Source organism: Entelurus aequoreus, linkage group LG25 (genome assembly GCF_033978785.1).
Source record: "Entelurus aequoreus isolate RoL-2023_Sb linkage group LG25, RoL_Eaeq_v1.1, whole genome shotgun sequence".
Taxonomy (NCBI): Eukaryota; Metazoa; Chordata; class Actinopteri; order Syngnathiformes; family Syngnathidae; genus Entelurus; species Entelurus aequoreus.
In genome coordinates, this window is record NC_084755.1 from 14,084,880 (window position 1) to 14,112,743 (window position 27,864).

Sequence of the window (27,864 nt, forward strand, 5' to 3'; positions counted from 1 at the left end):
GGAAGGTCAGTTTTGTAGCTTCTGTAACGAGCTAAACTGTTTTCAGATGTGTGAACATGATTGCACAAGGGTTTTCTAATCATCAATTAGCCTTCTGAGCCAATGAGCAAACACATTGTACCATTAGAACACTGGAGTGATAGTTGCTGGAAAGGAAATGGGCCTCTATACACCTATGTAGATATTGCACCAAAAACCAGACATTTGCAGCTAGAATAGTCATTTACCACATTAGCAATGTATAGAGTGTATTTCTTTAAAGTTAAGACTAGTTTAAAGTTATCTTCATTGAAAAGTACAGTGGTTTTCCTTCAAAAATAAGGACATTTCAATGTGACCCCAAACTTTTGAACGGTAGTGTATATATATATATATATATATATATATATATATATATATATATATATATATATATATATATATATATATATATATATATATATATATATATATATATGTATATAATTTTTAATTTTATTTATTTTGTAATTTTTTTCATTTTTTTTTCATTTGTTCTTTCTAATCCATTTTCTACCGCTTGTTACTGTCTGTGTCTCCTAGCCGCTCAGGTAAATCAAATTGTATAACAATGCATTTTCCCATTGATAACGTGGCATCATTGCACTCAGAATATCTACAGTCGTGGTCAAAAGTTTACATACACTTGTAAAGAACATTATGTCATGGCTGTCTTACAGCAATGTTAATATTTGGTTACATGTCCCTTGGCAAGTTTCACTGCAATAAGGCGCCTTTGGTAGCCATCCACAAGCTTCTGGTTGAATTTTTGACCACTCCTCTTGACAAAATTGGTGCAGTTCAGATAAATGTGTTGCTTTTCTGACATGAACTTGTTTCTTCAGCATTGTCTACATGTTTAAGTCAGGACTTTGGGAAGGCCATATTAAAACCTTAATTCTAGCTTGATTTAGCCATTCCTTTACCACTTTTGACGTATGTTTGGGGTCATTGTCCTGTTGGAACACCCAACTGCACCCAAGACCCAACCTCCGGGCTGATGATTTTAGGTTGTCCTGAAGAATTTGGAGGTAATCCTCCTTTTTCATTGTCCCATTTACTCTCTGTAAAGCACCAGTTCCATTGGCAGCTAAACAGGCCCAGAGCATAATACTACCACCACCATGCTTGAAGGTAGGATGGTGTTCCTGGGATTAAAGGCCTCACCTTTTCTCCTCCAAACATATTCCTGGGTATTGTGGCCAAACAGCTCAATTTGTGTTTAATCTGACATCACATGGACAAAGATAAGACCTTCTGGAGGAAAGACTTGTGGTCAGAAGAAACAAAGTCCTGACTTAAACGTGTGGACAATGCTGAAGAAACAAGTCTGTATCAGAAAACCAACAAATGTAGCTGAACTGCACCAATTTTGTCAAGAGGAGTGGTCAAAAATTCAACCAGAAGCTTGTGGATGGCTACCAAAAGCGCCTTATTGCAGTGAAACTTGCCAAGGGACATGTAACCAAATATTAACATTGCTGTATGTATACTTTTGACCCAGCAGATTTGGTCACATTTTCTGTAGACCCATAATAAATTCATAAAAGAACCAAACGTCATGAATGTTTTTTTGTGACCAACAAGTATGTGCTCCAATAGCTCTATCACAAAAAAATAAGAGTTCTAGAAGTTATTGGAAACTCTAGACAGCCATGACATTATGTTCTTTACAAGTGTATGTGAACTTTTGACCACTACTGTATATACACTACCGTTCAAAAGTTTGGGGTCACATTAAAATGTCCTTATTTTTCAATGAAGATAACTTTAAACTAGTCTTAACTTTAAAGAAATACACTCTATACATTGCTAATGTGGTAAATGACTATTCTAGCTGCAAATGTCTGGTTTTTGGTGCAATATCTACATAGGTGTATAGAGGCCCATTTCCAGAAACTATCACTCCAGTGTTCTAATGGTACAATGTGTTTGCTCATTGGCTCAGAAGGCTAATTGATGATTAGAAAACCCTTGTGCAATCATGTTCACACATCTGAAAACAGTTTAGCTCGTTACAGAAGCTACAAAACTGACCTTCCTTTGAGCAGATTGAGTTTCTGGAGCATCACATTTGTGGGGTCAATTAAACGCTGAAAATGGCCAGAAAAAGAGAACCTTCATCTGAAACTCGACGGTCTATTTTTGTTCTTAGAAATGAAGGCTATTCACAAAATTGTTTGGGTGACCCCAAACTTTTGAACGGTAGTGTATATACACATAATAATAATAATGAATTATATTTGTAACGCACTTTACATTTGTTAAAATCTCAAAGTGCTACAAAGTATAAAAAAAAAAATAATAATAAAAAAATAGAAAGTTAGAATATATAATAAAAAATTTAAATACAAATGAAATCATGACACACACTAGATAAACATTAGATAGAACAGAAACATAGATAAAAATAGAAATAAAAGCATGAAAGCACTGGATAAAACAGATAGGCAAGCAGTGTATTTAAAAACAAGAAGGCAGAGAAATTAGATAAAAGCTGTGCTAAAAAATATACATACTGTATACCCAATGCGGCCCCCGAGTCAAAAAGTTTGAGGACCCCTGCTTTACAGCCTGTAGTGTTCACCATCATCCTCACTAACCTCCAAACATATGTGTCTCCAGCATGGGGGTCCGGGTCATGGACACTTCCTGGGTGTCCCGCAAGGGCTCGTCCACACTGGCGCGCAAGACCTGCTCCACCCCTCCGGGCTTGCAAGGCCCCAGCTCCCCCGCCGACTCTCTCATCCCCGAGCAAACCGGCGAGTTCGCCGTCTCCCCGGCCGCCACGCCGCCCCCCGGGGAAAGGATCAGGTAAGCTCCGCGCCCCGTATCTCCCTCTGGCTATTATCCGTCATCACCATCCAGCTTTGTGCGGTCTCTCAAGGTCCCCATTATTTTAAGCCCATCACTTTTGGTTTTCAAAAAAAAAAGGGCGTACGTGAGCACACCATGCATGTTCACATGAACAACAACCCATCAACGTGGCTTTGCTCTTTCAGCTACTTCACGTCCGCCCCCCACACCCCTTTTTTTCCCCCCCTCTCACCACATGGTCACCTTCCGAGATAACAAAGGTGGCTCTTTCAGCCAGTGAAAGGGTGTTGTGTCTGTCGCACTCTGCCAGGGGGACTGCATAGGAGGACCCTTTTTTAGGAGTAGGGGGCGCAAACGTAGGAGCTGGATAGTGTTGCACTGTGCAGAGACCCCCCCTCACAGCTCCCAGCAGCGTGCAGACACAAAGGCGATGCAGACTCACACTTTGACAGCAAAGCTGCTACTTTTCTTTATTTTTCTTTATTTTTTGGTTGCCGCTTCTTTGCGCTTGTGTTTGCTTTAAGATGACTGTGTTGCCAAGCTTGGTGCCCACCTATATAGCTTTTCTTATTTTGGACGACTAACCCCGCCTCCCCCCCTTGCCCCCCCCCGATCATCCAAACAGCTTCTCTTCCTGTCGCTCCCGTGCATCTCCCTGTTCAGTCATTAGAGCTGTGTCTTTTGTGCTGTCTATTCTCTTAATATCTACAGCTCAGACGTGTCGCCCAATCGGCCGGACACCTCTCATGCTCACGCACCCCCGGGGGAGGACCGTCCGCCCCCTCCCTACCCCTCCTCCTCCTCCTCCTCCTCCTGCCACGCCGCCCACCACCACTTCTACCCCAAGCCCCCGCCCTGCGCTCGGCCCGTGGCCCCGGGTCCGGAGTCGCAGCCCCCGGCCTCGCCCCCGCCGCCCCAGCGCTGGTCCGGCTTCATCCCCCCCGCCCCCCTCCCGTCCTCCTCCTCCTCCTCATCCTCCTCCTCGCTCGACATCAATTCCAACCCCAAGCCCAGCTGTCTGCACTTCCCCAAGCACAGCCCGACCGGTGACACGTCATCATCGCATGCCCCCCCGCCCGACACTAACGCATCGCCGCTCTACATCAAAACCCCCCTGGCGCTCGCCCGCCACGAGCAGTCCCTCGTCAACCCCCCTAGCCTCCCTTCCTCCGCGCCCCCGCCCCCGCCGTGGGCCGCCTGTCCATGTGCCAGAGAGAGAGGACTCCCCAGGCTGACTAGGTAAATATGACACACCCAAATGGCGAGCGGCTCCTTTTGTCAGTCCTCTCACTCGCTACCTTTTCTTTTTCTTTTTTTTTTTGCTTTCCACTCGCCCCCTTCCAATGACGCACCTCTGACTGCATAACATTCGCAGGGTCTGGTTGCTAAGCAACCAAGGATGTCGAATTCATGCTGACAGACAATAAATACATGCACACAAATAGCATATGGATGTATTTATTCCAGAGTATACAGCACGTAGGGCTGGGCGATACCGACGAAAAGGTATATCTCGATATATTTTTACTTAAACTCGATATTGGATGTACAGTCGTGGTCAAAAGTTTACATACACTTGTAAAGAACATAATGTCATGGCTGTCTTGAGTTTCCAATCATTTCTCCAACTATTATTTTTGTTGTGATAGAGTGATTGGAGCACATATTTGTTGGTCACAAAAAATATTCATGAAGTTTGGTTGTTTTATGAATTTATTATGGGTCTACTGAAAATGTGACCAAATCTGCTGGGTCAAAAGTATACATACAGCAATGTTAATATTTGGTTACATGTCCCTTGGCAAGTTTCACTGCAATAAGGCGCTTTTGGTAGCCATCCACAAGCTTGTGGTTGAATTGTTGACCACTCCTCTTGACAAAATTGGTGCAGTTCAGCTAAATTTGTTGGTTTTCTGACATGGACTTGTTTTTTCAGCATTGTCCACATGTTTAAGTCAGGACTTTGGGAAGGCCATTCTAAAACCTTAATTTTAGCCATTCCTTTACCACTTTTGACGTGTGTTTGGGGTCATTGTCCTGTTGGAACACCCAACTGCGCCCAAGACTGATGATTTTAGGTTGTCCTGAAAAATTTGGAGGTAAATCTCCTTTTTCATTGTCCCATTTACTCTCTGTAAAGCACCAGTTCCATTGGCAGCAAAACAGTCTGTAGAGGTTGCCCTCTACTGGGTTCTTCACACCACCACAGACTGCCAGGAATTCAGGATATAACACTGTTTTATTTTCCTTCAATGGTGCAAAGTATTTTGCTTTTCAGCACAGTGTCTCTTCTGCATCCGTGTCTCTCATCAGCACCTCCAACTCCAACCACTCTTTTCCTCACGGCTGCTGCTAATAAAGGCGACAGGTGATTAGATAACAGGGCCCACCTGGGCCATCTACGCACCTGCCGCTGTCTTCGAGGCCGGTCCTGACACACCCCGTTCCGCGGCATGCCACGCCCCCTCCACACAGGCCCAGAGCATAATACTACCACTACCATGCTTGACGGTAGGCATGGTGTTCCTGGGATTAAAGGCTTCACCTTTTCTCCTCCAAACATATTGCTGGGTATTTTGGCCAAACTGCTGTCAATGGGACTGATGCTTTACAGAGAGTAATGGCTAGAATTAAGGTTTTAGAATGGCCTTCCTAAAGTCTTGACTTAAACGTGTGGACAATGCTGAAGAAACAAGTCCATGTCAGAAAACCAACAAATTTAGCTGAACTGCACCAATTTTGTCAAGAGGAGTGGTCAAAAATTAAACCAGAAGCTTGTGGATGGCTACCAAAAGTGCCTTATTGCATGGAAACTTGCTAAGGGACATGTAACCAAATATTAACATTGCTGTATGTATACTTTTGACCCAGCAGATTTGGTCACATTTTCAGTAGACCCATAATAAATTCATAAAAGAACCAAACTTCATGAATGTTTTTTTGTGACCAACAAGTATGTGCTCCAATCACTCTATCACAAAAAAATAAGAAATTTTTGGAAACTCAAGACAGCCATGACATTATGTTCTTTACAAGTGTATGTAAACTTTTGATCACGACTGTATATCTCGATATATTTTTCTGTGAAAGTATACATATAAAGATATTCATTTTTGAGCGATATTCGGTGAAATTGTACTGTAAACAGTCAGTGGCACTTTTATTAAGCCTGTTAGTCAAGATGTGTATTAACAGCACAGAAAATAAACTGTTTAAGTAGCACAGAATTACATAACATAAATCAAATACAAAAATGTTTTTTCTACGTAAAATAAATAACATAGCTGTGTAAATAATACAAAATGTATCAAACTCAGATAAAAAAATAAATTTGCAGGCAGGCACTTTTTAATTCCCTTCCTGGTTCGATGACCTGCCCTATCTTGCCTCTGATTGGACTGTCCCCAACCAATCGTGACTCCTCATAGTAAACAACCAACCAATCATGGATGTTCTTATACGTGCAAGCACGTCTTGGGAAGGAGGAAGGGGAGGGGTTTTGTAGCCCATGGAAGGGGAACGGGGGAGAACAAGGAACACAACAAATAAGCGGTGTTTGGTCATTTTAACGTGAAACAATAAATATCGATATTACGATATTTTCTTTATTCATATCTTGTTTAAAAATATATCGATATATCTTACAAACTCGATATATCGCCCAGCCCTAACAGCACGCTTTTACTAACCTGTAAATAATTCAACATGTTATTGTTTAGGTCGTCAAGGTACTTATAATTTAATACACCCAAAATGTAAATAAACCCTAAATATCATCCTTAGAATGAAGGAGTTGGGTGAAGTAGAGTAGTACCTCAACTAAGAAGCTTAATTGGTTCTGTGACAGTGCTCTTCACTCAAAACACGTGTACCGTATTTTCCGGACTTTAAGACACACTTAAAATCCTTTTTTTTTTCTGAAAACTCGACAGTGCGCCTTACAACCCGGTGCGCCTAATGTAAGGAATAAGTTTGGTTGAGCTTACCCACCTCAAAGTTATTTTATTTGGTACATGGTGTAATGATAAGTGTGACCATTAGATGGCAGTCAAACATAGGAGATAAGTGTTGGCTACACTGATGGGTCTCAAGTAAACAACACCATTTTAAATGTTTCATTGAAAATATAGAACATTACACACGGCGCTCAAAAATCTATCAAAATGTTTTAGTACGACTTTGGTAAGCTATGAAGCCGCACCACTTGAAAGATTGTCTGCGCATTAAACATAGGAGTATTATTATGATGTGTGTATAAGGTACATATTATCTGGCGTTTTGTTTCGCAATATTATGCAAAAGGAACTGTTCTTACCTTCTGGTACCTGCTGATCTGTATTTGGGATCTGCGTAAATCCTGAAAAATTGCGCGCATCCGCCGATAAGCTCCTTCTTTTTCTCTATCTTCTTGTTATGGGACATTCATCCTCCGCTGTTGCCATTTCTAATATAAAGTAGTGTAAAGTTCTTACTCATATCTGTCAGTAAACTCGCCATGAAAGCGCTAAAACATACCGGTGTAGTGAGTTTACATTATTCACCCAAGGAACTTTAGTTATTAGAGAGTTTCGGTCGGACGGTTTTTCACGGGACACATTTCCGGTGTGGTTGTTTCCGGATGAGGAGATGTTGCTCCGTTATTGATTGAAGTAAAGTCTGAATGTCATTAAAACAGTTAGCTCCATCTTTTGACACTTCTTCCACTCCCGTCCTTGCACGCTACACCGCTACAACAAAGATGACGGGGAGAAGGCGATGCCGAAGGTGAGCCACGTAAACAAGACCGCCCACAAAATGGCGCATCCGGACGCGACTGTCAGAAAGCGGCTTGAAGATGATCTGTAAAACATCATCTATGCAACATTTTGACCAAAGAACCACCATTACATGTTATGTAGACCACAAGGAAGTGTTTTACATTTAGAAAAAAATAATAATAATATGACTGCTTTAATGCGCCCTATAATCCCGTGCGCCTAATATATGATAAAAGATCAAAAATAGACCATTCATCGGCGGTGCGCCTTATAATCTGATGTGCCCTGTGGTCCGGAAAATACGGTATCTCAAATAAATGTCTCCAATTAAATGTAATTAAAATCAATGTGATTGGTGCTTGCCCGATTTTGCCCAAACAGCACAATTTTAACAAGTAACAAACTTTTAGATAAGAAATTTGTATAAAAACAATACAATAGAATGTACTACTAACGTTTTCTCAGCATCATCATTAGCAGCTTTTCCATATTTTCATAGATAAATGTCCGTCGTTTAGATATCATTTTGGCTGGCGTTAGACTCACTGTGCTTCTGTGTGGCGCAGACTTATCAGCGATACGCTCGAATTGCTTCGCCAAGTTGACGACATGCTTTTCATATTTTTGAAGATTTCTTTTTTTTTAGTTCAATGAATATCATCTACTTCTTCTTCACACTCACTTTCACTTTTGTCAATCTCTTGCTATAAGCTAATGCGAGCAAGGTAAGAACAGGCGTTCTCACATTTGCTACGCCGACTAATGACGCTCGTAAACTCGAATGTTTGCTTGTAACCTAAAGCATAACAATTAGCTCTTATCTCAAAACACTCTTAAGTTGGGTAACTCTCACGTTGAGGTATACCACTGTATTGTAAGACAGTTATGACTTGTACTGGCACACGTTTTCATACTTATTCAATCTCATTACAGGTGTACCTAATCTAGTGTCTCGACCATATATGTCTTGTGTGACGGTGGGAGTTATTTGTGTGTGTGTGTGTGTGTGTGTGTGTGTGTGTGTGTGTGTGTGTGTGTGTGTGTGTGTGTGTGTGTGTGTGTGTGTGTGTGTGTGTGTGTGTGTGTGTGTGTGTGTGTGTGTGTGTGTGTGTGTGTGTGTGTGTGTTCTGGCAATGCTTACTTAATGGGGACATCACTCTGTTTACACAGTCACCTTTAGGGGACCTCTGACGGTAAAGGGACAAAAAACAGGTCCCCTAAAGGGAAACCTTTTTAAATGTTAGTCAGATCCATTCTGAAGATGCCAAAGGGTATGAAAGGGGTCAAAATCTGGTTCAGTCTTCCTTAGGATGACATTTTTATACAGCATGATCATAAAACATTATTACCTTAAAGTATGATTCACATTCAGAATTTTCCATCCTTCTATATAGTATATGGTAGTTGGAGTTGCAGACAACTTAATTACTGCTAAATAGCAGTTTTCAGTAATGTCACAGAAGATGCAGGATTTGCTTTAACATTTAAGTGGTGAAACTTCCTATAAGAGGACAGCTGTAGTGTTGTATTCTGAGGATCATGTCATATTGGGCTGCAACAACTAATCGATTAAAATCGATTATTAAAATAGTTGCAGATTAATTTAGTCATCGATTCGTTGGATCTATGCTATGCGCATGCGCAGAGTTTTTTTTTTTTTTAATACAATTTTTTTTTTTTTTTTTTTTTTTTTTAATAAACCTTTATTTATAAACTGCAACATTTACAAACAGCTGAACAACAATAACCAGAATAAGTATGGTGCCAGTATGCTGTTTTTTTTTCTCAATAAAATACTGGATAGGATAGAAATTTAGTTTGTCTCTTTTATCCGATTATTAATCGATTAATCGAAGTAATAATCGACAGATTAATCGATTATCAAATTAATCGTTAGTTGCAGCCCTAATGTCATATTTAATTTGAACTTCTTTTTTTTAATGGTTCTCAGTAGTCACGCACAAATTTGTGTGAATTATGCAAAATTATTTCAATTTGGTCCCCATGAACCATATTAACTCTTTTTTTCCCCAGGGTCCCCAGTAAGAATGATCAGCACATTACTTCATCAATCCAGAGATTTAAAGAGGTGTATGAGCTAACTGGGCAGTGGCCAATTTACCTCATTTTTTTTATGACTCCCCAACCTGTAGAAAAGGTGGTCCCCACAAGTGATGATCAAAAACATGGTCCCCATTCCAAATAATAACCAGTGTGTGTGTGTGTGTGTGTGTGTGTGTGTGTGTGTGTGTGTGTGTGTGTGTGTGTGTGTGTGTGTGTGTGTGTGTGTGTGTGTGTTCTTGTATTTCCACCCTTCTTGAGACATCAAGAAGGAAAAGTAGCTTCCATATGAAGAGGTGTGAACAAGTGATGACATAAATCATGGTCTCAATAACATTGCATCTAATAGAGCATGTCTCATGTGCACCCCTGGTGGTGAAATCTATCAAAATGAGGGTGGTCCCAAAAAAGAGGGATTTTTCAAATTGACTGTGTGTCGGTTTTAAAAGTGCTCCCTCTCTGGTCAACATATGAAATAACAAGTGTGTGTAAGAAATTGAAATGTGCCCCCTTTGGCCAATATTAATACAATAAATATGTATATAGAGACATACTGTAATAACTTGAAGTAAATAATGAAGATTAAAAACCAATTACAAAAAAAAATTAAAAAAATGAACTAAAAGCAGTTTTTTTCTCACTATGTGTCGACTTTTTTCCTATTAAATTGGGAACAATTTCTCATATTCTTTGTTATATTTTCATTAAATTATTACTTTTTTTAATGCAAAATTATTACTTTTGATTGCAAATTGGTGACATTTGTCGTATACAATTCTGACTTTTATCGCAATACTGGCAATTTTTTTGTTGTTCTTGGACATTTTTTGAGTAAAACGATGACCTTTGTCGTAATTTTGCCAAGTAAAATTCCGACTATTATTACAACATTGCCTACATTTAAAAGTTTTCTTATAAAATTGTGACTTTTGTCGAGAAAAATTACGACTCTTCATAAAATTGCCAAAAGTTTTTCTTGTAGAACTGCGACTGTTATTGAGTAAAATTCCAAGTTTTATCATAATATCGCACAAATGTTCCGTTTTTCTTGTAAAACTTTGACTTGCGTTGTGTAAAATTACGACTTTTATTAAAACACCGCCAAAATTATACGTTTTTCTTGTGAAATTGTGACCTTTTTCTTGTGAAATTCCAACTCAACTCAGCTTTTTTGTATTTGCATAGCATGTATATATTATTAATGTTGTAAATACCCATCTTTATATATCTAGAAAGGGTGGTCTTAAAGAGGTAGGCATTTTTTGCAGGTCTCAAGAAGGTAACAAATACAAGAATGTGTGTGTGTGCGTGTAGTCAGAATATGCTCGCATGATAATATCCCCCCCTTCGAGACTGGGCAAGTGTGTGGGTCTCTGCTGGAGGACGCAAAACTCAAGTGACGGCGCAGTTAATTAGAAGTCCTGTGCCACGACGTGACTAACATGCAGTACACACGTGCAGCGATACGATGGGTCATTCACTTTCTAAGCTGGGTTATGTAATGTTTATCCAATAGCTCCCTTGCATTAATGTGCTTTGCTTCTATTTCCTGTCTGTCGACTGCTCTGTTCTCTCTACTGTGAATGCTGAATGTATGTTATGTTAACTGATGGCGCCACTTTCAGTTTGTTGTTGGCTACCGCTGTACATGGTCGGGTGTTGTTGACACTGGTGCGGAAAACTTGCGCGCACACACATACATGTCTCATGTGTGCACTTGCACAATCCAATAAGATCGTATCAAACATTCTGCTATTACAAAAATAACAATGCGCCGTTTTTGGTCAATGTATTTGTATGGCAACATGTTGAAAATGTATTGGACCTTATTAGTTGTGCATGTGTACCGAATATTGTGCAAACTTGCTGGGTTTTCTCAATAGTCTGCATTAGATCCATTTACTGACCATTATCTCAGTAGAAATGTTCATCCATGTCATTTGTAACAATCTTTGATGTTTATATAAGCGTGATTCACGCCATTGTGGACTCATCTTGTTCAAAGGTTTGGGCGACATGTTCACTGGTATTTTGCACTTGCTGTAAATGCTCTAAATATAGCCGGGGAGATTCTTTACCTAAACTGTGATAAGTGGTGACACACTGTTATTTAGTTAGTAAGTTAGTTACTAGGGTTGTACGGTATACCGGTATTAGTATAGTACCGCAATACTAATGAATCATATTCAGTACTATACGGCCTCTAAAAAGTACCGGTCCCCCGCCCTCCCGTCGTCGTCACGTCGTGTCATTGCTGGTTTACGAGCAGAGGAGCATGTTCGGCAGCGCACAATCACAGAGTACTTACAAACAGACACGGTATGTAGACAGAAAAGGGAGAACGGACGCATTTTGGCTTAAAAACTAAAGATAAAGGTGAAGTTTTAACACTGAAACGCCCTCAGGAAGAGGCGCTTTAAGACATGACTAACTAGCTAGCGGCTAAAGCCCATCCGCAATCGGCAGTGTTTTAGCTACTTCTAAATCACTAATCCTCGCCTGCATGTCAACAAATACAGTAAGTTTCTTACAAGTATCATCCCTGCAGGACGAGGAATAGCTAAACATGCTTCACTACACACCGTAGCTCACCGGCGTCACAATGTAAACAAACGCCATTGGTGGATCTACACCTGACATCCACTGTAATGATACCAAGTACAGGAGCGTATCTCGTCGATACTACTATGATTACGTCGATATTTGTATGTCGATATTTTGGTACCGGTACCAAAATATTGGTATCGGGACAACACTATTAGTTAGTTTATAATATCTTCGGTCAGTGGTCAACGAAATAAAAAAGAACAATGTTACAATCATACATTGACAATTCTACAGGCTTAAGTTAAACACTTACTTCTCCTAACCCTATTAACAAAGTCAAATACAAGATGTAGCAAAACCGAGAGACATCAGGCTCTGATCTTTAGAGCCATAGACATGTGAAAACTGTTTACATTTTCCTTCACACCACATATTACAAATACACTTTGTACACGGCATTAATAGCCATACAAATATGAATAGACAGTAAATACATAGACCAATAATTATGTAACATCCATGTACACTCATACATGTAGCTTAAACATTTGTTCCAATAACATACTGTATGCAAACACTTATATTTCCTTAAGTATTTATGTACCACATGTAGTTTTTGTTGTTATCATTGATCAAAATATTAACTACTTGTGTTTATTCTAGAGCAGGGGTGCCCAAACTTTTTGACTCGGAGGCCGCATTGAGTTAAAAAAATCCGGCTGGGGGCCGGGCTGTTTATATATATACCTATATATCCATCCATTTTCTACCACTTGTCCCTTACGGAGTCGCGGGGGTATAGTTGAGGTTTCTGTGGTTTATCCGTTATACAGTGCTCAATACCGGGGGTAATTTCCGGACTATAAGCCGCTACTTTTTCCCCTCGTTCTGGTCCCTGCGGCTTATACAACGGTGCGGCTTATTTACGGCCTGTTCTTCTCCGACATCGACGAAGAGGATTTCAGTGGTTTTAGTACGCAGGAGGAAGACGATGACACAATGATTAAAGACTGACTTTTCATATACCGGTAGGCTGGTTATTTTGATAACGTACAGGCGAGCACTTTGTATTACTTTGCACCGTTGTATTATTTGTACTCTGCACGAATGCTGTTCGCCATGTCAAAGATGTGAAAGTTTGATTGAATGATTGAAAGATTTATTGTTAATAAATGGGACGCTTTGCGTTCCCAAACAGTCATCTCTGTCCCGACAATCCCCTCCGTGGTAGCAGGAACCCCTATATACTACGGTAATTACACATCAAAACCCTGCGGCTTATAGTCGGGTGCGGCTTATATATGGAGCAATCTGTATTTTCCCCTAAATTTAGCTGGTGCGGCTTATAGTCCGGAAATTACGATATATATGTATGTATATATATATATATATATATATATATATATATATATATATATATATATATATATATATATATATATATATATATATATATATAGTAACACTTTAGTATGGGGAACATATTCACCATTAATTAGTTGCTTATTAACATGAAAATCAGTAACATACTGGCTTTTAATGAGTCATTATTAAGTACTTTTAATGCCTTATTCTGCATGGCCTTATTATACAATCAGCCCTAACCCTAACCCTCTAACCCTAACCCTAACCCTAACTCTAACCCTTACCCCAACCCTAACCAAATAACTCTAAATTAAGTCTTTGTTACTTAGAATATGTTCCCCATACTAAAGTCTTATCATATATATATATATATATATATATATATATATATATATATATATATATATATATATATATATATATATATATATATATATATATATATATATATATATATATATGTATATATATATATATTAGGGCTGCAACTAACGATTAATTTGATAAACGAAGAATCTGTCGATTATTACTTCGATTAATCGATTAATAATCGGATAAAAGAAACAAACTACATTTCTATCCTATCCAGTATTTTATTGGAAAAAAACAGAATACTGGCACCATACTTATTTTGATTATTGTTTCTCAGCTGTTTGTAAATGTTGCAGTTTATAAATAAGGGTTTATTAAAAATAATAATAATTTTAAAAAATAAAAAAAAATGTAATTAAAAAATAAAAATAAAAAAACTCTGCGCATGTGCATAGCATAGATCCAACGAATCGATGGCTAAATTAATCGGCAACTATTTTAATCATCGATTTTAATCGATTAGTTGTTGCAGCCCTAATGTGTATATATATATATATATATATATACATATATATATATATATATATATATATATATATATATATATATATATATATATACATATACCGAGCGCGATGATGTCACGTTATCGATGGGACAATGCATTTTTAAACAACACGATTTGCTTGGGTGGCTAGAAGACACAGAGAGTAACAAGCGGTAGAAAATGGATTAGAAGGGACAGATTTTAAAAAGTAATAATAAAAAAAATGTTTTAACTTGGGACTTTTTGCAGGCCGGATTTTGGACGCTGGCGGCCCGGATCCGGCGGTAGTTTGGGGACCCCTGTTCTAGAGCGATACATTTTTCCAAGACATTGGTCCTAAAGGTTTTATTTTAAATGTGTGAATTGAACTGGAACATTTTAAGGCACATCTACATTTTAAACTAGTTATCACCTTTGCTTTCTGAAAGACAGAAGATTAAACAAATAGATTGTGCAACACAGTAAAAACAGAACACATTTTGTAATAGGAATAAGAAGCAAACTCTTCAACCAGCACCAATACCACTGATTAGTGTATTGAAAAACCAAAAAGCAGTATTGAAGTGGAACACTCATGATTTTCACTCCAACAGTTTAAAGTGGATGCAGCTGTTGGATGCCGACAACTCTCAGTACTTCAAATGCAGGCACTGCCCTCTAGAGGAGGAGGTTGTCTACAGCCACATATGTTTTTTGTAGACCCGCACCTTGAATAGTGGCGTTTATTGGAGCATTTACAGTAATGTACAATATGTGATGATGGTGAATGTACAGTCGTGGTCAAAAGTTTACATACACTTGTAACAAACATAATCACATGGACAAAGATAAGACCTTCTGGAGGAAAGTTCTGTGGTCAGATGAAACAAAAATGGAGCTGTTTAGCCACAATACCCAACAATATGTTTGGAGGAGAAAAGGTGAGGCCTTTAATCCTAGGAACACCATTCCTACCGTCAAGCATGGTGGTGGTAGTATTATGCTCTGGGCTAGTTTTGCTGCCAATGGAACTGGTGCTTTAAATGGGACAATGAAAAAGGAGGATTACCTCCAAATTCTTCAGGACAACCTAAAATCATCAGCTCGGAGGTTGGGTCTTGGGCGCAGTTGGGTGTTCCAACAGGACAATGACCCCCAAACACATGTCAAAAGTGGTAAAGGAATGGCTAAATCAGGCTAGAATTAAGGTTTTAGAATGGCCTTCCCAAAGTCCTGACAAGTCCATGTCAGAAAACCAACAAATTTAGCTGAACTGCACCAATTTTGTCAAGACGAGTGGTCAAAAATGCAACCAGACGCTTGCCAGAAGCTTGTGGATGGCTATCAAAAGCGCCTTATTGCAGTGAAACTTGCCAAGGGACATGTAAGCAAATTAACATTGCTTTATGTATACTTTTGACCCAGCAGATTTGCTCATATTTTCAGTAGACCCATAATAAATTAATAAAAGAACCAAACTTCATGATTATGAGTATGGTGCAGTTAAGCTAAATTTATTGGTTTTCTGACATGGGCTTGTTTCTTCAGCATTGTCCACGCGTTTAAGTCAATTTTTGTTTCATCTGACCACAGAAGTTTCCTCCAGAAGGTTTTATCGTCACATTTTCAGTAGACCCATAATAAATTCATAAAAGAGCCAAACTTCATGAATGTTTTTTGTGACCAACAAGTATGTGCTCCAATCACTCTATCACAAAAAAACATAAAGTTGTAGAAATGATTGGAAACTCAAGACAGCCATGACTTTATGTTCTTTACAAGTGTATGTAAACTTTTGACCACGACTGTATATGTTCACCATTTGCAAATAATGCACAGACTGAGGTTTAATGTGTGTTTGCCTTCCCTAGTTCTTTGAAGAGTAAAGAGCTCTCCCCTGTCATTGGACACAAAGCCATCCAAGTGGCAAGTCCCACAGTCCCCCCCAACTGCAGTCCCCAGAGCAGCAGTCAGTACCCCCACTCCACAGAGCACAGCCCTCACAACCTCCGCAAAGGTCAGCTTTAATAGCCTTTACTGTGTGACTCCATTGTCTAATTGAGAGGAAGTAACATGATGTGATGTCTGTCCCCAGGTTCCAAAAAATTGGCCCCCGTGCCTCCCAAAGTCCCTTACTGCCAATCCGGTGTGATGTCTGACCAGTCGACAGGCCAGCCCTCACCTGTCAGCCTTTCCCCCACCCCTCCCAGTACCCCTTCCCCTTACGGACTGGTGTGCAGTCTCGGGCAGGTGCCCCCATCGTCCCCTGGCCAGACCCCTTTGGGGGCGCCTCACTCCCTATCGTCCCCGTCGTCCTTAACGGGTACGCTCACCAAGTCGCGACCCGCTCCAAAGCCGAGGCAGAGACCCAGCCTGCCCCCTCCGCAGCCGCCCACCGTGCCCGCCGAGTTCGCCGCCCCTGCTCCGATGCCGGTCCCGGTTCCCCAGCCTCTGGAGCAGGGCCTGGTGGATGGACTGTCCCCTGGGGAGAGCATGTCTACAGGTAAACACCAGCTACCGCCATCGCCGCCACAGATGGAGCTGCAGCGGCCCTCGCTCAGACTCGCTGTGGCTCTGTCCGGTGGAGACGGTGGACGTGTGTAGGACTCGGTAGGACTTTAGACAGACAAAAATTTGATTTGACGTTCCCCAGCAAAGTTCTGACTGAATGAAGTTGGCCTTTTAAACACAGTGTGGGTACACAATATGGACAAAAGTATTTGAATTAATTGTTTTTGTTAGTCCGTCTCAACCTGGCCTAAAATGGTGAATCTTTATTAGTCTTTTGACACTTATATATATTTTTATGTTTTGATAATACACCCACCAGGTGGCGCTAGTCCATTGTTAATGGGCTTTCATGCACGGTTTCCTGGTCGGCTACATTGCGGTCGTCATGACACATAAACAGGGCCGGGCCCTTGATATTCCTCGTGTAAGACACTATAGGGCAGGGGTGTCTAACTCATTTTAGATCGGGGGCCACGTGGAGAAAAATCTACTCCCAAGTGGGCCGGACTGGTGAAATCACGGCGCGATAACTTAAAAATAAAGACAACTTCAGATTGTTTTCTTTGTTTAAAAAGAGAACAAGCACATTCTGTAATTGTACAAATCATAATAATGTTGTTTTTTAATAGTATTCTATATTTATTTGTCGTTATTTATATTTTCTGAATAATTTATGTGATAATGTTCATCGGTCAACTCATTGGTGTTAATGTTCAGTCTATCAAGATAAAAAAAAATGGTAACACTTTAGTATGGGGAACATATTCACCATTAATTAGTTGCTTATTAAAGTAAGAAAGACTTAATTTAGAGTTATTTGGACACTAGGGGAACATATAAGGGTTAGGGTTACTACACTGCAAAAACTGAAATCTAAGTAAGATTAAATATCTCAAATAAGGGTGATAGTTGCTTATTTTCTGTCTGATAAGATAATTCTTCTCACTAAGCAGATTTTATGTTAGAGTGTTTTACTTGTTTTAAGGGTTTTGGTCCTAAATGATCTCAGTAAGATATTACAGCTTGTTGCTGAGATTTGATGACCTATATTGAGTAAAACATACATGAAACCAGAATATCAACTGTTGCAAAGCTGTGTCATCAACACTCACAAGTATAAAACTACTTTTTTAAAGTAATCATTTCTTATTTCAAGCATGAAAAAAAAAAAAGTCATGACTTTAACACAATTGTGTCTCATATTAAAACAAATGACAGCCAAATAAAGTAAAGGTAAAGTTCCAATGATTGTTCATACACACTCTAGGTGTGGTGAAATGTGTCCTCTGCATTTAACCCATCCCCTTGTTCACCCCCTGGGAGGTGAGGGGAGCAGTGGGCAGCAGCGGTAGCCGCGCCCGGGAATCATTTTTGGTGATTTAACCCCCAATTCCAACCCTTGATGCTGAGTGCCAAGCAGGGAGGTAATGGGTCCCATTTTTATAGTCTTTGGTATGACTCGGCCGGGGTTTTGAACTCACAACCTACCGATCTCAGGGCAGACACTCTAACCACTGAGTAGGTGGACTTGGACTTTGCAGTTTTAATTTAAATGAAACAATAGAAAATACGTACTCATATAATAGTGCATTTGTTATTAGTGAGAATATACTTGTTTTAAGGTATTTTTGGGTTCATTGAGGTTAGCTAATTTTACTTGTTTTGGAAAGTCCTGACCAGCCAAATTTTCTTGTTCTATTGGCAGATAATTTTGCTTAGTTCAAATAAAATACCCCTAATTTTTGTATTTTTTTTTCTTGTTTTGAACACTGACTTTTTGCAGTGTAATAAGCAATAATTCTGAGGTTATTGAGGGAAGACTCTTAGTTAATGGCTTACTGGTTGTATAATAAGGCCATGCAGAATAAGGCATTAATAAGGACATAATAATAACTAATTAAGAGCCAATATGTTACTAATTTGCATGTTAATAAGCAACTAATTAATGGTGAATATGTTCCCCATATTAAAGTGTTACCAAAAAATTATATCAAAATCAAATTACAGGATGTTATTTATGTAGTTTGATCATTTTCCTCGACTGATGGACTAACATCATGTGGTTTATTTTGTGCTTATGTAGCATCATCTACAAAGATACAATGAATTGCTATTGCGACATCCAGTGGACACATTTAGAACAGCAGTTTCTTTCATTCAAAAATTTCTGGTTAATTTTATATTTAGCAAACTCATCCCGTGGGCCGGATAAAACCTGTTCGCGGCCCCCGCGCTGTACGTTTGACACCCCTGCGCTCGGGGCTAAAGTTCTGACTGCAGCCTAGTAAGTATTGTAATCCAGTCAACCTTCGCCACATTACGCGTGGAAGTTTGCGGCTTGTAAAGGTGACTGCGGGTGTTATTTCATGTCTAGAGGGCGTGTTAAGGGTAAAAAAACGAACTTAGAAAGTTACCTTTTTTTATGCTCTACCTACAGTACAGGCCAAAAGTTTGGACACACCTTGCCATTCACTGTGTTTTCATTACTTTCATGACTATTTACATTGTAGATTGTCACTGAAGGCATCAACACTATGAATGAACACATGTGGAGTTATGGACTTAACAAAAAAAAAAGGTGAAATAACTGAAAACATGTTTTATATTCTAGTTTCTTCAAAATAGCCACCCTTTGCTCTGATTACTGCTTTGCACACTCCTGGCATTCTCTCGATGAGCTTCAAGAGGTAGTCACCTGAAATGGTTTTCATTTCACAGGTGTCATAGTTTTGATGCCTTCAGTGTCAATCTACGAGGTAAATAGTCGTGAAAATAAAGAAAATGCATTGAAATGAGAAGGTGTGTCCAAATATTTGGCCTGTACTGTATGACAATATTAAAAAAAAAATAGGTTGATACGTCCAAGGAGGAAAGTAAAGTGTTCGATATTTCTTACTGCTGTGACGCCAATTCAAAACTGCTATGTCGCTTCGGCCTTAATTTAAAAAGGAAACAAAACCCAATAAATGGGCAAAAACTATGAAAAAAACAATGTTTTTTAGACATTATATCTCTAGGGAAAAGGTTGGGCTACAATATAAACATAAATAGTACGGCCGTTTTACAAATACGGCCGTAAATCTGTCACAGGGACGGCGTTCCAAAGGAATGCTAAATTAGCAATTATCTTTAATGGCTTTTGAATGGAGGCGAGGCTGTTAAACCAAATTAGAACAAATAAAACAAGGTACATTTTGACTCACCGCTGAATAACAGTTTAGCAGAAACAAAGTATGATTGTGTCCATGAGGTAATTCCGATTATATAAGTAGAACAAGCAAACACCTGCAGAACACGACGACCCCGTTGATGATCAGCTATTGAAGTCACCGGCTGCCATAATCTCGTGGGCCCTAAACCAGTGTTTTTCAACCACTGTGCCGCGGCACACTCGTGTGTCATGAGATAAAATCTGACGTGTAATTTCACCTATTTTGGGTTAAAAATATTTTTTGCAAACCAGTAAATATAATCCGCAAATAATGTGCCGTTGTTGAGTGTCTGTGCTGTCTAGAGCTCGGCAGAGTAGCCGTGTAATACTCTTCCATATCAGTAGGTAGCAGCAGGTAGCTAATTGCTTTGTATACAGTATGTCGGAAACAGCGGGAGGCAGTGTGCAGGTAAAAAGGTGTCTAATGCTTGAACCAAAAAGAAACAAAAGGTGAGTGCCCCTAAGAAAAGGCCTTGAAGCTTAGGGAAGGCTATGCAGAACACAACTAAAACTGAACTGGATACAAAGTAAACAAAAACAGGATGCTGGACGACAGCAAAGACTTACTGGGGAGCAAAGACGGCGTCCACAATGTACATCCGAACATGACAATCAACAATGTCACCACAAAGAGGGATGAAAACAACGGAAATATTCTTGATTGCTAAAACAAAGTAGATGCGGGAAATATCGCTCAAAGGAAGACATGAAACTGCTACAGGAAAATACCAAAATAGGAGCGCAGGACAAGAACTAAAACACTACACACAGGAAAACAGCAAAACGCTCAAAATAAGTCAGGGGGTGATGTGACAGGTCGTGACAGTACACCTACTTTGAGACAAGAGCTATATTGATGCATGCTTGGTTATGGTTTAAAGTAGAGATGTCAGATAATATCGGACTGCCGATATTATCGGCCTGATAAATACTTTAAAATGTAATATCGGAAATTATCGGTATCGGTTTCAAAAAGTAAAATGTATGACTTTTTAAAACACCGCTACAGAGTGGTACACGGACGTAGGGAGATGTACAGAGCAGTTGCGTCTCCCAGTCATACTTGCCAACCCTCCCGATTTTCCCGGGAGACTCCCGAATTTCAGTGCCCCTCCCGAAAATCTCCCGGGGTAACCATTCTCCCGAATTTCTCCCAATTTCCACCCAGACAACAATATTGGAGGCGTGCCTTAAAGGCACTGCCTTTGCGTGCCGGCGCAATCATATAATATCTACGGCTTTTCACACACACAAGTGAATGCAAAGCATACTTGGTCAACAGCCATACAGGTCACACTGAGGGTGTACGTATAAACAACTTTAACACCGTTACAAATATGCACCACACAGTGAACCCACACCAAACAAGAATGACAAACACATTTCGGGAGAACATCCGCACCGCAACACAACATAAACACAACAGAACAAATACCCAGAACCCCTTGCTACCCCCCAACTCAACCCCGCCCACCTCAACCTCCTCATGCTCTCTCAGGGAGAGCATGTATGAAATTCCAAGCTGCTGTTTTGAGGCATGTTAAAAAAAAATAATGCACTTTGTGACTTCAATAATAAATATGGCAGTGCCATGTTGGCACTTTTTTCCATAACTTGAGTTGATTTATTTTGGAAAACCTTGTTACATTGTTTAATGCATCCAGCGGGGCATCACAACAAAAGTAGGCATAATAATGTGTTAATTCCACGACTGTATATATCGGTATCGGTTGATATCGGAATCTGTAATTAAGAGTTGGACAATATCGGAATATCGAATATATCGGCAAAAAAGCCATTATCGGACATCTCTAGTTTAAAGTTATATCCAACAATTGCGACGACGACTTTTTACTGCCAACTGAGTTTCGTTTTTTAATTATTTCTGCTGGTGGTGTGCCCCCGGATTTTTTCAACGCAAAAACCGCATACAGTGTTTATGCCAGGGGCCGGCCCCTGCACGCAAACATCGACCGCGGACTCAACCCCTGCAAAATCTTGCAGAAAAACTTCCCAGAAAACCTCAAGTACTTTTGTTCATTGTGTGTATTAGCATTTGCTTCACAAAGCTACTGTAGCAATGAGGGCTCTCAGCCTTTTTGTATTCATCGCTTGTGTTATGTGACGATGTTTCCTTTGTTTCCCGCGCGGAAACATCCGGCAAAGCATAGCCCGTTGCCATTAGAAACCATCATGTGCTCTCTCTGTATATATCTGTGTTACGCAGCAGTGCTCGTCCACTCCAGCCAAACCTCAAGATTCAGTGCATAGTTCTGATGAGGTTTTTCTGTCAATATATATATATATCTACATATATATATTTATCGCTCATCTTGTTTCCTATATTTTGTATCTATATTTATCGTTCTCTTGTTCCCCCCCTTGCTACTACTTTGTACCTTGCAGCTGTGTGAGGCCAGGGCTTCAGTGTGGGCTAAGTGTGAGGGGGACATTTAGGGTAAGACAGACCGCCCACGCCCCCATGCGCTCCATCTTCACTGCCTGGCCTGGTGTGGTTGTGGCTGCCTCTGGGCTCTCCTGCAGCCAGCCTCAAAACATGCCAGCTCCACCGATCAATCAGGTCCTCGCGGCCCCCCCTCCCGCCCTCCCCCGTGTAATTCCCTTCTAGAGGGTGGACACCTTCTCATGTCTCTTTGCACGACAGGCGCATGGCTCAAGGACTTCCCAGAGTGCACCACGGCGTGCTCACATTGCAGACGCTTACACAGGTTCATCTGATAGCCCTTTTTTTTTTTTTGCAGTGGAACCTCTAAGTGCCAATGCAATCTAGTGCAGGAGGCCAAAAATAATTTCCAGCGTTAAGCTGTGGTCATCGTAAAAACTACAATACTCGTGTAGGTGCAAAAATACTTCTAATCTAATCAGAGAATCTGGAGAAATCACGGCACGTAAGCGGCTTAGCCTGTGACCTTCGATCCCTCAGGCGGTACTGCATCAAAAAGCGACATCAGTGTGTAAAGGATATCACCACATGATATCATATATATATATATCATATATACCACCAACATTTGTATGAAAAAAAAATAGGTTGATACGTCCAAGTAAATAAATCAATCAATCAATCAATCAATGTTTATTTATATAGCCCTAAATCACAAGTGTCTCAAAGGGCTGTACAAGCCACAACGACATCCTCGGTACAGAGCCCACATACGGGCAAGGAAAACTCACCCCAGTGGGACGTCAATGTGAATGACTATGAGAAACCTTGGAGAGGACCGCATATGTGGGTAACCCCCCCCCCCCCCTCTAGGGGAGACCGAAAGCAATGGATGTCGAGTGGGTCTGACATAATATTGTGAAAGTCCAAGTAAAGCAGGGGTGTCCAAACTTTTTCCACTGAGGGCCGCACACGGAAAAATTAAAGCATGTGGGGACCATTTTGATATTTTTCATTTTCAAACCATAACAAAATATATGGATTTTTTATTTTATTTTACCTTTAGGGGTCCCGGGGACCATAAAGGGTCTCAGTCATTAAAATGTTAAAAATAAGTCAGATTATTATTTTTTTTAAATTATTTAACGCTTACAGTAAATCTCTATATCAACTTCAAGTTGATATAAAGTAATACAAATTAAAAAAAATGTTTTATGGCTTTTCTGTCAAAAACAACTTAGTTTTTTTATAGTAAAACTGAAATAGGCGGCATAGCTCGGTTGGTAGAGTGGCCGTGCCAGCAACTTCAGGGTTCCAGGTTCGATTCCCGCTTCCGCCATCCTAGTCACTGCCGTTGTGTCCTTGGGCAAGACACTTTACCCACCTGTTCCCAGTGCCACCCACACTGGTTTAAATGTAACTTAGATATTGGGTTTCACTATGTAAAGCGCTTTGAGTCACTAGAGAAAAGCGCTATATAAGTATAATTCACTTCACTTCACTTCACAAATATGCAGTATTTAGTAATTAGATCCCTAAAAGATCAATAATGCAGGACACCATTGATTTTAATTATTTCATATTTTATTATTATCATTATTATCACAGTGAAAAGATAAATAAAAAATCACTAAATATATTTGGGATCCAAAAGGTGCCCCACTCATAAAATGATACATTTTTATTAGGTTTTTCTTTTACTTTCAACACTTAAGTTACAAGATCAACTTCAGAAATATCTGTCGATTTTATGCTGGAACAATTATTTTGTTTGTTTTATGCGCTTTTGTCAAAGAAAACTTTGATGTTTTTACATGGCTACTACACAATATATGCAATATTTACCACATAAAACATTTTAAAGTGAAATATTTGAAGTAATTGGAGCCCTGAAAATAATTCATTATAACATGGATTTTTTGTCATAATTTTTTTTTTTTTTGAGCAATGGCAAAAAAAGAAAAATAAAGAAAGACAAAAGAAAAAAAAATAGCCTACATGGCAGCTTTTGTGTCAACATTGCAACTTTTTCTCGTTAGATTTCACCTCATTCCACTTTTTTTAATGTTCTTTTTTATTTTTACAATAGTATTTCCAGAATGTGTGGCGGGCCGGTAAACAATTAGCTGCGGGCCGCAAATGGCCCCCGGGCCGCACTTTGGACACCCCTGAAGTAAAGTGTTCGATATTTCCTACTGCTGTGAAGCCAATTCAAAACTGCTATGTCGCTTCGGCCTTAATTTAAAAAGTAAACAAAACACAATAAATGAGCAAAAACTATATATAACAAAACTGCTATGTCGCTTCGGCCTTAATTTAAAAAGTAAACAAAACACAATAAATGAGCAAAAACTATATATAACAAAACTGCTATGTCGCTTCGGCCTTAATTTAAAAAGTAAACAAAACACAATAAATGAGCAAAAACTATATATAACAAAACTGCTATGTCGCTTCGGCCTTAATTTAAAAAGTAAACAAAACACAATAAATGGGCAAAAACTATGAAAAACTAAATGTTTTTAGACATATCTTTAGGTAAAAGGTTTGGCTACAATATAAACTTAAATAGAACGTCCGTTTTAGAAATACAGCCGTAAATCTGTCACAAGTATGAATGACATGACAGCCAATTTTAAACTTTTTAGTCAAAGAAAGCAATGTTTTTTTTTCACAATTTTGTGACTCAATGCATGTTTTTTATAAACGACAAAAAATAGAAAAAAAAATGTGGATCAATGACTAAATGGGGGTGCTCGTCTGTGATGTTCACATGTATAAAGCTGTCTACGGTGCATATTAAATCAAGCACTTTTACATTACATTACAGCGGCAAAAGAGCAAAATGACCCTGTGAAGCAGCATCCGCCCACGCCAGAGGCAATTGTGTATGGGCACAGACCTCCATGACCACCGGCCGGTAGTCCTCGGCGTGCATGAAAGACCGCACCGCTTTTATTAAACGGCAACAGATGTGGACGCCTGCTTGTGCCAATGCAATCTAGTGCAGCGTTAAACTGTGGTCATCATAAAAACTACAATACTCATATAGGTGCACAAATAATTCTATCATGACGAAGGGGTAAAGCAATGACATTAAAGCCACTTTTTAAACTTTTTAGTATAAAAAAGTCGGGATTTTTCCATTATTTTCTGACTCAGTGCATGTTTTTTTGTAATGGAACAAGGTACAAGACGCTTAGGCTGCACAATTAATCCAATTTTTTGGATAAATGACTAAATGAGGGTGCTCGTCTGTGATATTGACGTGTATAAAGCTGTCTACGGTGCATATTAAATCAAGCACTTTTACATTACACGGCGGCAAAAGAGCAAAAAGGCCCTGTGAAGCGGAATCCGCTCACGCCAGAGGCAATTGAGTATGACCATTCATTTTATTTGAACCAAGCAAAATTATCTGCCAATAGAACAAGAAAATTTGGCTTGTCAAGACTTTCCAAAACAAGTAAAATTTTAAGTATATTCTCACTAATAACAAATGCACTTTTCTTGCTAGAAAAAAAAAAGACCTTTTTGCTCAATATGTTGAAAAATATTCTTAAATTAAGTAAATGCTAGTGCCTTTATCTTGACATAATGATATGCCCTCGGCATCATGATTTTTTTTTTTCATGCTTGAAGTAAGAAATTATTACTTTAAAAAAAAGTAGTTTTATACTTGTGAGTGTTGATGATACAGCTTTGCATCAGTTGATATTCTAGTTTCAAGCATGTTTTACTCAATATAGGTCATCAAATCTCAGCAACAAGCTGTAATATCTTACTGAGATAATTTAGGAACAAAACACTTAAAAACAAGCAAAACACTCTAACATAAAATCTGCTTAGTGAGAAGAATTATCTTATCAAACAGAAAATAAGAAAATATCACCCTTATTTGAGATATTTAATCTTACTTAGATTCCAGTTTTTGCAGTGAATAAAGTGTTGAATGAAAAAGGTGCAAATGTAATCGTTGAGCAGCTGACCCCGGGGGTCATTGCACTTTAGAGGTTCCACTCTATGTACACATTTCTAGCCTTATGCTGGCAGACGTGGCCCAATAAACCGCCACCACGCCGGTAATTGTAGCGGGCGGGCGGTGACCCCCAGGTAACCCCTGCCCCCTCCCCCCCTTTTTGGCAGGTTCATGGCTTTTTCTTTTTTTTCCCCCTCCTTTTGAAATAACCTCCGCTCCTTTTCTTTAACGCCAACTTCCACGCTGCCATCTCATCCCCACTCAGGAGTCGCCCCTCAGAACACAGAAGCTGTGCTTTTAGACCGAGTGTGTGTTTAGAGTCCCCCCCGCGTGGTCCTCATGAGTGTCCATCCAAGCCCACCTTGGGTACCACACACACACACACACACACACACACATAGGCGCCGATCCCGTGTGTGCTTCGGGGCCCGATCACCCACGTGGGATTGAAGGCAACTTTCAATCTTTTCAAATAATTTTTGAAAAATCAATCTTGATGTTGTTCATTTTGTGGCGAGTTTGGTCCGTTTTACATAATAAAACATAGTCTACAATTAACAAAGCCTACCCGAGACACACTGCACACGAGTGAATGAAGTTCACACTTAGTCAACAGCCATACATGTCACACTAAGGGTGGCCGTATGAACAACGCCAACACTGTCGTAAACATGTGCCATATAGTGAAACCACACTAAACAACAACGACAAACACATTTTGGGAGAATATTTCCACCGCAACACGACATAAACACTACAGAACAAATTCCCAGAATTCCCTCTTCCGGGACGCTACAATATAAACAAACGCCATTGGTGGATCTACGCCTAACATCCACTGTAATGATACCAAGTACAGGAGCGTATCTAGTCGATACTACTATGATTACATCGATTTTTTTTTAACATCACAAAATCTTCTTTAGTTTTTATTTAAATTTACATTATGTCTGGATGGATGGATAAATCACTGATCCTCGCCTCCATGGCGACAAATAAAGTATCATTATCACTGCAGGACGAGGTATAGCCAAACATGTTTCACTACACACCGTAGCTCGCCGGCGTCAGAATGTAAACAAACGCCATGGGTGGATCTACACCTGACATCCACTGTAATGATACCAAATACAGGAACGATACTACTATGATTACGTCGATATTTTGTGGCATCACAACATCTTCTTTCTGGGTTTTTTAAAATTTATATTATGTTTATAAACTCCGGAAATATGTCCCTGCACACAGGAGGACTTTGAATATGACCAATGTATGATCCTGTAACTACTTGGTATCGGATTGATACCCAAAACGTGTGGTATCATCCAAAAACTAATGTAAAGTATCTAAACAACG

The 27,864-nt window shown here is 39.6% G+C and overlaps 1 protein-coding gene across 4 annotated transcripts in view; it reads left to right on the forward strand.

The window, feature by feature from the left end:
* arhgap44a (Rho GTPase activating protein 44a) overlaps window positions 1–27,864 on the forward strand; it is a 95,418-nt gene that overhangs the window by 65,554 nt on the left and 2,000 nt on the right. For 2 of the 4 annotated variants that reach the window (XM_062037209.1, XM_062037210.1), the window contains 4 exons: window positions 2,644–2,832; window positions 3,547–4,074; window positions 16,275–16,420; window positions 16,499–16,906. In XM_062037209.1, coding sequence (XP_061893193.1) covers window positions 2,644–2,832; window positions 3,547–4,074; window positions 16,275–16,420; window positions 16,499–16,906 — 1,271 coding nt within the window. Of the gene's footprint in view, window positions 1–2,643; window positions 2,833–3,546; window positions 4,075–16,274; window positions 16,421–16,498; window positions 16,907–22,531; window positions 22,584–27,864 lie in introns of all 4 variants that reach the window. The other 2 variants (XM_062037211.1, XM_062037212.1) reach the window with 2 other exon arrangements.